Source organism: Doryrhamphus excisus, linkage group LG1 (assembly GCF_037039965.1).
Source record: "Doryrhamphus excisus strain RoL-2023G ecotype Guam linkage group LG1, RoL_Dexc_Guam_v1.1, whole genome shotgun sequence".
Taxonomy (NCBI): Eukaryota; Metazoa; Chordata; class Actinopteri; order Syngnathiformes; family Syngnathidae; genus Doryrhamphus; species Doryrhamphus excisus.
Window position 1 is genome coordinate 837,998 of NC_136357.1, and position 11,295 is coordinate 849,292.

The 11,295-nt window shown below is 45.7% G+C and overlaps 1 protein-coding gene across 1 annotated transcript in view; it reads right to left on the reverse strand.

The window, feature by feature from the left end:
- The window catches only part of LOC131130824 (cGMP-inhibited 3',5'-cyclic phosphodiesterase 3A-like), a 76,571-nt gene extending 65,498 nt beyond the window's left edge, over positions 1-11,073 (reverse strand). The window contains exon 1 of the mRNA XM_058074864.2: positions 9,613-11,073. Within this exon, the coding sequence (XP_057930847.2) occupies positions 9,613-10,587 (975 nt within the window). The 5' untranslated portion in view covers positions 10,588-11,073. The remainder of the gene's footprint in view (positions 1-9,612) is intronic.
- Positions 11,074-11,295: the final 222 nt, after the last annotated feature.

Sequence of the window (11,295 nt, forward strand, 5' to 3'; positions counted from 1 at the left end):
ACAATGACAATAAAGGTGATTCTGATTCTGATCCAAATCATGTAATGTCCAAAAAGGAACAAATAAAAACAGAACTATTCATGTACCTTGACATTCACTGTGAGGTCAAATACCCGTGACCTCTAACCTCACAAAGCCTTCACAGAAGAGGGGACCAACGCCATATTAGTACTTAGTAATTAGCACTAGTACTTTAGAGCATTGATCAGTGGTTCCAAAACTTTTTACAGTTGACACTGGACTTGAAGCCATGTACCCCCGACATAAACTGGTTTAATTAATTGGTTTCATTACCTTTATAGTAGGCTGCACGGCAGTCGAGTGGTTAGCACGTAGACCTCAGAGCTCGGAGACCGAGCGTCAAGTTTTTGTCACAGGTCAACTCATAATATTTAAGCCAGGGGTCTCCAAAGACTTCCCCCAGGGCCGTTTGCGGTCCGTGGCGAATTTGTTAAAAAAATAATTTTACATGAGAATTTTTCTTGAAAGTCTTGAAAAAAATGGCAGAATTTTGTAACACTTTAATGCTAAAAATATGTTGTTTTTCCGGACTGCAGGGTAAACAAATGAACACTAGAAACCGTGAAGAACATAATCATCAAACTACTCTTGTAATTCTTCCTTATTGACGTACTCCCTGTGATAATTGGTGTACCCCACGTTGGGTGTAGATGCATCTAAGGTCATGCTTGTCCTGGCAGTGATGATATCCTGCTGGTAGGAGAGAGTTTGGCCAACAGGAACTTCCTACGGCTTGGAGTCAGCTACAGCAACTCAAACATTATTTGGAGCTGGCAGGAATATTTGGCCTTTCGAGAAGAAACACTTTGCCATCATCGCATCCGTGAATGTGCGTTTGTTTTGACGCATCTGCCTGCCTCCTGTCGCCGCACGCTTCCTTTCAACCAAGTGCTATTGTTGTGTTTAAAAAAAAAAAAAACGTAATGTCGGCCAGAGACGTTTGTTTGCGGTGGTGCAATAAACGAAGCCCCCAATTAGCCCCTCCAAGGAAGAAAAAACCTTCCTTTCTTTCTTAGTCAACATAAAAAATAGATTCTGCAGCAAGCCAACATCGCAGAAGCACATTTCAAACAATCGTCCTTTTTAGGCTGCACTTACAAGCACATATGCAAATGCGTTCAGTGCTTCACAAACACACAAAACACACTCAAATTTATACACACACACACACACACACACACACACTTGTTCCAGGAACATTCTGTTCACCTCAACTCATTCTCATATGATAACTGATAATTGTTTGTTTTTTTTTTACTTGCACAGAAAGCAGAAGGAACATGTAACAAAAATCCACAATTCAGTTTGGGTTCTGGTTCTGGTTCTGGTTCTGGGTTTCATAAGATCCCGAGGTGTTAATACGCCAGTCAGGATCGGAGGCCCGTCTAGCGCTTCCAGCTGTGTTGGGTTGCGTCTGTGGTTTGAGGCCCAACGTGGTTCTTGGGGGGGGGGGCAAACTCAACCTCGCAGCCTGCAGCAGATGGCAGCCATCAAGCTGCTGGCAACACACACACACACGCACACACACACACTTGCTTACTCACACATCGTCACCCCTTCTGTAATTTCCATAGTAAACGGTCGGGAGTCCGTTCGATCGGATTGGTTGCCATGGCTGGGGGAGGGGGCAGATGGGTTCCCAACTTGTTTCTGGACCTCCAGTTTGGTTTTCAGTGAAACGCAGACCGTAGAGATCAAATCCTGGACGTGAAGCCAGTGATTGCACAAGCTGCTGATGGAGGAAGATCAGTGAACTGAACTTCTTAACCGAGCTCCCAAAATGTTTACATGTGTCCATGCAGGGCTGAGACACTTCTTAGGGGCAAGGGGAACTTCAGCATCATTGAGCAAATGAAAAATATACTTGATGAGGAGGATCAGAACGCACAAAGGAACAATGTGATCCTCCAAAGCTCCGAATGACACAACAGGGTCATCCAAAAGACAGGAGAACCAGATGAAATGGACGTTGCTTCAACAAAGCAACAAACTGCAAACCTCCCGCAATCAAGGGATGCGGGTGTCGATATCGATACCATCGATACTTCGATACCATTGCTACTTCAATACACCCCACTGTATGCCATAAACTCCCACCCATCACCATCGTTAACCTCACAGACAGGGAACTGGAAACCGCACAGCTGAACGGTACAAACGTCAACCTGAACGAGCGTCTGACAACATGCTATGCTAACATCGCCGACAAAGCACGAGACTTTAGCAAGCAGGGAAAGATGAAAAGCACTTGGAGCACCAACGATAAATAGAGGATACCAGTACAAGCAAAAGCGCTTGTCAAAGATAAACAATCTGGAAATATATATATATAAGTGTATTAAAGACCACATGACCACGCCATGACAACAAGGAAAATGGCGGATACAACCCACAAAGAAAGAAGCATGCACTCGGAAGGATTACATTCAACATCAATGTTGCCTGCTCAAAATTCCTGGAATTAGGAAGCCGTGTGTTTACATTCAATGACACTCACTTCCTCCCACATTCCAAAAATATGCTAGGTTAATTAGCGACCCCAAATTGTCCAATAAAATAGTAAATAGTAAAACGTGGAAAGGGGCTGCACAGTGAACGAGTGGTTAGCACGCAGACCCCACAGCTAGGAGACCCGAGTTCAATTCCACCCTCGGCCATCTCTGTGTGGAGTTTGCACGTTCTCCCCGGTTACTCCGGTTTCCTCCCACATTCCAAAAACATGCTACGTTAATTGACCACTCCAAATTGTCCATAGGTATGAATGTGAGTGTGAATGGTTGTTTGTCTATATGTGCCCTGGGATTGGCAAAAATACTGTTTATTCATTTGGTCATTGCATTCAAATGCTAATATATAGATATGAAACATCTCGTTATTCTTTGTCGACAACACATTGCTGCAACTCTCATGTTGCGGGAACTGCTACAAGCTAGCAAGCTAATCAGTTAGCGTTGAATGAAACAGTATTTCTTCTAAAGTCAAAAATGTACCACTTCCACACAGGATGGGAGGAAAACCTTCATGTGGGAAATGCCTGTGACCCTCATGAGGATAAGGGGCACAAAATGGATGGATGGACATTCAATATTTCTTCTAAACCTAAATAAAAAATGTACCACTTCCACACGGGATGGGAGGAAAACCTTTCATGTGGGACATTCCTGTGACCCTCACAAGGATAAACGGTGGAAAATGGATGGATGGACATTCAATATTTCTTCTAAACCTAAATAAAAAATGTACCACTTCCACACGGGATGGGAGGAAAACCTTTCATGTGGGACATGCCTGCGACCCTCACGAGGATAAACGGTGGAAAATGGATGGATGGACATTCAATATTTCTTCTAAACCTAAATAAAAAATGTACCACTTCCACACGGGATGGGAGGAAAACCTTTCATGTGGGACATTCCTGTGACCCTCACAAGGATAAACGGTGGAAAATGGATGGATGGACATTCAATATTTCTTCTAAACCTAAATAAAAAATGTACCACTTCCACACGGGATGGGAGGAAAACCTTTCATGTGGGACATGCCTGCGACCCTCACGAGGATAAACAGTAGAAAATGGATGGATGGACATTCAATATTTCTTCTAAACCTAAATAAAAAATGTACCACTTCCACACGGGATGGGAGGAAAACCTTTCATGTGGGACATGCCTGCGACCCTCACGAGGATAAACGGTAGAAAATGGATGGATGGTTATCATTTGGAGTATCGGATGTCAATGTTACCTAACACTACTTATTTAATGAATTATTTTTTTAATCTCGTAATAAAAACACTAATCACATGGAGGTCCAACGGAGGGTAGGTATCAGACAATAAGGTTAATGTGAATAAATGTATATATAATAAATGTAAATCAATAATGCCAATAGGAATCTATGACAAACGAGGCCCAGCCCGTCGCTATCAGATGACAGTTCTTCTGAAAGTGAAAGGACATAAAAAAAAGGAAGCCAAGAGGATTCCTTATTTACATGACAACAGAGCAAGGCTGCATGTTTTTTGTCTTCATCCTCTGCAGCCAACAGAGGATCTAATCCACAAATCCAAAAGCAGATCAAAGTTCCTCCATTCCATGGTGTGCAACTCTTCCCCAATTTTGGGGGAGCAGGATCTAGCCTGCTGTTGTGCCTGGCTACTAAACAAAAACCTCCAATGACCTACTTTCAATCCGCCCCGATTCCTCCACCCTTCGCCTCCGCACACACGGAGCCTGCTGCACGCAGCAAAAGGCTAATAGACCCGGACTGGATGTGCACCGGGAGCGTGAACGGGATCATCCAATCACCAGTTCCGCCGTCTGTTTCCGACGCACACGGGATCATCTCTAATCCTGGGTCCATTTAAAAAGTATCAAGTCCACATCCCAAGAGGCTTGGGAGTGTTCAGAATATAAACACGCATTTTCAACGCGTGCGCGTTAAATAGCTGCTCCTCAGGCGACCAACAGCCCCCCCCCATCCCAAACAATTCAATTATGTAGCGGGGCGGCCAAACTAGCGTAACAGGAAGCATTTACTACAGCAGCAGTAATTGGGTTTGGATCCCATTCCACAGGAAGTCATTAACATAGATTTCAAGAATATCTTTATCATGGAAGTTATGAAAGAATTTCCTCCACTGGCTGGGATAATATTTGTGTTGGTGTCAGAGGGAGGACAGAGCAGAGCCCCCACAGATCAACGTAGGAGACGCCGACAGAAAAAAAAGGGAGTGACTTAACGAACGAAAGCACTGAGCTCCAATTTGCTGGCTTCATCGAGTTCTACTTCTTTATCGTAGCAACATGGCCGCCTCGGCCTGGAAGCTCCACAACAGCCTGCACTCGGATTCCCTCGCATGCCGTGAAAAGCGACCCACGCCTCTTCCTTCTTTTCCACGACACTCACACTACACTGCCACTTTTCCGTCAACTTTAAAAGAAGCGCTTTTAAAATAAAATGAATAAATAAAATTAGAATAAAATTAAAATAAAATGAAAAACACAGTCAACAAGTGCAATAAAAAAAGTGTATATATACATATTATATTTTACCCAGTCATGCGTTGACGCCATATGGCGGAGTACTGCATATTCTGCATATCAAAAACAGTAACTACTCACTCACGGTGCAACCAAAAATAGCATAAGAATACAACTTGTAAAACACAGTCCCACACAGACTATGTGGGTATCGAAGTAAACGCTTACAGACCAATATACATGCAAAACAAGACTATGTTATAATGATTTGTGACCCGCAAGGCATGCTGGGAAGTCCAGTAATGGACTATGATGCTTTTTCTACTTTTCACAATGATGAGAGGCGAATGGTGGAGGAATCGGGGCGGATTGAAATAAAAATAAAAATAAAAATAAAAATAAAAATAAAAATAAAAATAAAAATAAAAATAAAAATAAAAATAAAAATAAAAATAAAAATAAAAATAAAAATAAAAATAAAAATAAAAATAAATAGGAAAGCAGGAAGTGAACAAATGTAACAGTTACTGATTGTAAAAGTACCAGATGGAGGGGTAGGATTTAATAAGCTTTGCTTCTTCCTACTCCTTTTGGACATGTGGAACTGGGAACTGATTATGGGATGCACTCAATTGGAATCTGATGCATGTTCAAATGAAATAAAACCATTACCATTACCATTACCATTACCATGACTTTTGTGACCTATAAATGTTGTACAATGTTGTATTCCCGTGTTGAACCGGTTTGTGCATCTGGAAGTGAGCCCTGAAAGATGTTTTGGATGGCTCCGTACGCTCCGTTTTAGTTTTTTCTAACATCAAGTTCTACTGACGTATGAGGAAGTCTGGATCGCAGATCGTCTGCACTCAGTAAACACAGACCTACGTATCACAAAGTCCTCGGGATCGCTTGGGAGTGTGACCAATCACAGCAGAGCGGGCGTGTCTAGAGGAGGGCCGGGTGTGGAATAAATTAACTGTTTGGGTCAGAAGCAGGAAGAGGTGCAGATTCTGGAAGATCCGGAATGCTTCAGAGTCCACAAGTCACTGCCAATGAATATGAAAGGTTCCCTGTAAGCACGTTTGAAATAAAGACAGCGACAGGATAAGCTAACGTTAGCGTGTGTGTTTATTTTGGTAGTTTATGATTCCGGCTTCTTCGGAGGTTTTCATGTTGCTGCAGTGATAAATCTGCTGAACCAAAGAGTGACCTGCAGCGGTGGTTTACATCACCCGTCATCTGGTATCGGCTCTGCTTTTGCCAATGGAAAAGCATCAATGATGAGGAGTTGGTGCCACGCAGTCCAAACCCAAACGACTGTTTTTCTCACTTTGGTTTATTCCCACAACATGCATCACGTCGAGCCGCAGAAGGCATCCTGGCGAGCTTGACAGGGAGACCAGACTTAGGAATCCCTCTTTGCTTTATTTATTTGCTAAGTAAACGGTTTTAGGCAGAGACGATCAATCTGAAATGAGCCGCTCTATTCTTCATCACCAATGTAAATATCATCAGGCCAACAAAGTGCAGATATCCTACAGCGACGTTCAAACTTCCTGACTTTATTAAAACAGCCCTTGTTTCGCTGCAACACATTCATGCTGCCCGTCACCGCCATGTGCTAGTCTGGAGCGCCCACCCCCACGCCGAGGGAGCCCCTGTGTGAGCAAGGTGATGACTAGCGCGGGTCACTACGGGCTTGTTTACACGTTAGAGACCACACAGACAAGACACGGTTACCACTGCATGTGTCCACCATGTGTGTCTCAATTACAGGCAGGTCGTGACTGGTCAACCGCCGCCTGAGATGAGAGAGGCCTCCGGGTGCGCTGGGATGCGCCATCCATCAGGGCCTTATTGGGGGGGGGGGGTGCATTCATCATCTGGACCAGATGAGTCAAAATGCAGTGCCGCTTTTTCCCTTTTGTACTCATCTTTGGAATGTCTCAGCTAAATTGGGAGCCGTTAATAAATATTCATTCACTCATTCATTTTCCACCACTTTTCCTCAACAGGGTGGCAGGAGCCTATCCCAGCTGTCTTCGGGCGAGAGGCGGGGTACAATTAACCTAGCATGTTTTTGGAATGTGGGAGGAAACCGGAGTACCCGGAGAAAACCCATGCACGCACGGGAAGAACATGCAAACTGGAATTGAACTCGGGTCTCCTTGCTGTGAGTCCTGCGCGCTAACCACTCTGTTGCCGTGCAGAAACCCCCCCTCCCCATCTTTCATCAGTAAAAAAAAGTTTGTTCCTACCTTGTTTTGTTCTTTAGTAATCAGCAGTAGAACATAGTTAAGTTTCAGGGAAATATCGGTTCCCCACAAAAAAAAGTGCAAAAACCATTCATTCATTTTCTACCACTTTTCCTCACAAGGGTCGCAGGGGTGCTGGAGCCTATCCCAGCTATCTTCGGGCAAGAGGCGGGGTACACCCTGGACTGGTGGCCAGCCAATACCAGGGCACATATAGACAAACAACCATTCACACTCACATTCATACCTATGGACAATTTGGAGTGGCTAATTAACCTAGCATGTTTTTGGAATGTGGGAGGAAACCGGAGTACCCGGAGAAAACCCACGCATGCACGGGGAGAACATGCAAACTCCACACAGAGATGGCCGAGGGTGGAATTGAACCTGTGTCTCCTAGCTGTGAGACCTAACCACTTGATCACCGTGCAGCCTGCCAGTATTTTATTTTAACAATAAAAAATAATACACACTTACAAATCCCGTAGGTTTGGCTTCTACATGTTGTTTGTTGCGAGCAGCAACCTGTCCCACTTTGTTTGATGGTCCATGAACGCACCATTGTGTGCTAACTTTCTCCCACACTGTAAAGACTTCTGTATTGTATTTTTTTTATGTCTTGAGGGTGGAATTGATTATTAATCTTTGTTTTTTTTCTTCAAGTGTTGAGATTTCACACTTTATATGTCGTTCTTGAACACACCATAGTTGTGTGCTGTGAGACACAAAAGTTTGTTTGGCTCTGGAAGGACCAGGTCTAAGGTCCTCAGGTACAATATGTGCAATACTACATTTTGTTTACTGAAATTCCACATTTTGGTTACTGCAATTCTACATTTTGTTACTGCATAGGTTATTGTATTTGATGTACATATATTTACACTTATTTTGAATAACCTTTATTTTTATCCTTTTCCTTATTCTTATTTTTACTTTCTACAAAATGCACCGTGGAGTTGCACTCAAATTTCGTTGTATGCAATACAATGACAATAAAGGTTGTATACAATGACAATAAAGGTGATTCTGATTCAGATCCAAATCATGTATTGTCCAAAAAGGAACAAATAAAAACAGAACTATTCATGTACCTTGACATTCACTATGAGGTCAAATACCCGTGACCTCTAACCTCACAAAGCCTTCACAGAAGAAGGGACCAACGCCATATTAGTACTTAGTAATTAGCACTAGTACTTTAGAGTATTGATCAGAATTTACCCCCACAACAATATAGTCAGTAATATTTACTACATTCATGAAGCGCTGCTAAAAAGCTCACCGTTGTCTTCAAGTGTTGAGATTTCACACTTTATATGTCGTTCTTGAACACACCATAGTTGTGTGCCGTGAGACGCAAAAGTTTGTTTGGCTCTGGAAGGACCAGGTCTAAGGTCCGAGCAGGCAAGCACTGTAGACACGGCTTAGAGAAACCCAGCCTCTGATTCCACAGTACCCACTCCTTAAAAAAACACAGCAGGACGTCAAATATTCAGCCACGTGTTTGCAAATCCAAGCTCATCGATACGCTTCAAAGTATGCTAACCTTGACAAAACAGGACCGTGCAAAAGAATGTCATTACAAATGCAAAATGGGAGTCTTTGCATGTGTGTGTGTTTGTGTGTGTGTGTGTGTGTGACCGCTAGAAAAACAAACAGGACCACTAAAGTGCTAACTAGCCCAGAGAGGCTGAGGGCAGCTCTAAGTGGGCCGACCGGCTATTAGCCCAGCGTGCACACACACACACACACACGCACACACACACACACACACACACACGCACACACACACGCACACACACACACACAGCTTTGATGAAACCTAAAAAGTCTCCCATTCACACTCAGCCCCTCATTGATGTTCCATGATGGGACGGCTCCGAGGGCAGCACCTCAATCAGTGACATCATTTCTGCTTTTAATTGACTAATTAGATGGAGAAAATATGCGACAAGAAGAAAAATCATCCATGACCTCTTTTTTTTTTTTTCCAAAGAGTCCTTTTTGCAACACGATTTAACGTGAAGGCCGCCATTCCAACAACTTCCCAAATGTCAGTTTAGTTTAGCAAAATGTGGAAAATCCAGCATTGAGTGCAAAATGGCTAAAAATGCAAAAATGAGAAAATGTGCCGCCTTACTAATATGATAATGGCAGCAAAACAGCTTGAAAAAATGAAGCCAACCAAGACATGTAATATCGAAATAACACCAAAGCATCAGGTGGACTTCCATGACATAACAGCTGCACAATCCTTAATAATAAAAACACTCCAACATGGCCAATATTCATAAAATAGAGCACCACAGCACCAGAGCGGACATGGGGGGGTCAGGAGGGGGGGGTCTTACCTGGTCCCTCTGGATGCATGGCAGAGAAGTCCTGCGATGTGACTTGCTGTTGGACTGACTGTGCGCCATGTCTGAGGCTATCACCGAACTGGACCTCCTGCGCCTTTTAAATGCAGGGACGTCTTCCTTGGCTCCAGTCACGGGGGTGCAGCCCTCTTTGAGTCTCCCTTGACCGGCAAGGAGCCTGTCAGCATACCTCGCCAGCAGGATGCCAACCACTCCCAGCAGGTACGCCACGTACGGCCTCCAAGCGGACCGAACCTTGTGCAGCGACAGGAGGGAGACGGTGCGGACGACGCTGATGACCACGACCACAGAGGCGCCCCGGTCCAGACGCGCGATCATCAGAGCGCCGCCGGCCACGCATACGAGCACCAGCACGACCGCAGCCTCGCGTGGTCCGTCCAGGAGGCTCCACGCCGCCGCCTCGGCCAGGTGGAACAAGGTGAGCAGCGAGAGCGCGGTTTGGAGCAGAACCCCGCAGCGGATCAGGTAGACGCCGAGCCAGAAGAAGGCACACGGGAGGGCGAAGAAGGGCGAGAGCGCAGCCCAGCAAGCGAGCAGCAGCTCGGCGAGGCAGCCTGCGAGCGAGTGAGGACGAACGCAGGACTGCGGGAGTGCGCGCTCACAGCTCCAGTGTGCGCACCTCAGCAGCGCGGCCAGCAGAAGCGCACACACCGCGCAGCCCACTCCGCCGAAACTCCACACTCGGGCCCACGGCGACGCGCAGAGTGGGTCGCGGCTCAGTGGGACGACACGTGTTTGCGCGTAACCGTTGCGGCTCGAAGCGCGGGAGCCTTTTTCTGCCGCACCGCTCTGCGCACACGCACCCTCCGAATGTGCAGGCATGTCCGGAGGAAATAGGAGCCAGTCGACGGTGCATCTACGGCGCTGTGCTGGGGGGGACGCCGCTGAGCAAACGCGCTTTATGGCATGCGTGAGGAGGGGAGACTGCGCTGCTTTACGCGTGGACATCCGCCGTTACTGGACGCCGCGTTCTCTGCTACGCCCTTCCAGGTGTCGGTTATACACACCCAATGCACGGACCCTCGGTCAGCCATCCCTTTGTTGCGCACGGCAGCCTCCTCGGCGGCGTGGCTCCGCTAAAAGGCTGCGCAGGAAAAGTCATCAACGGTGAATTAAAAACGCTCCCGGTCGTCCTTGTCCAAATGGCGCCCCGATCGCGTTGCTTTCCCGGGTTTGGAGAAGCGTAGCCGAGTGATTGAGAGGGTGTCCGTCGGGTCGTGTGGAGGTTCGGAAAAGTCCGATTGTCAGCAGCTCTCCAAGCAACCGTGAGCTCGTTTCACACCCCCGAGTTCCGACTCTGCAACGCGGCGAAAAGCCCCTCGAATCCTCTCTCAGCCAGCCCAGCAGGCGTTGGCCTCAAAGTATCACTGATGGATGTAAAACCATACATTTTAGACTCGCAGTACTTTGTACAATCATTTGGTGGAGTACATTTCAATGCTGCAAATATCAATTTTGGGAATAGACTAACATTAATAGGGGGTGGGGGGGGCAAAAAACACAGTCAGGATTCAGTATTGATTCATATTCTCTTTCAGTTTTTTGGTTTTTTTTTGGCCAAGCGCTGAGATGTCGCACTTTGTTTGGCGGTCCTTGAATGCACCGTCATTGTGAGACACAAAAAGTGCAAACTTTCACTGACTGATGACAGACTTT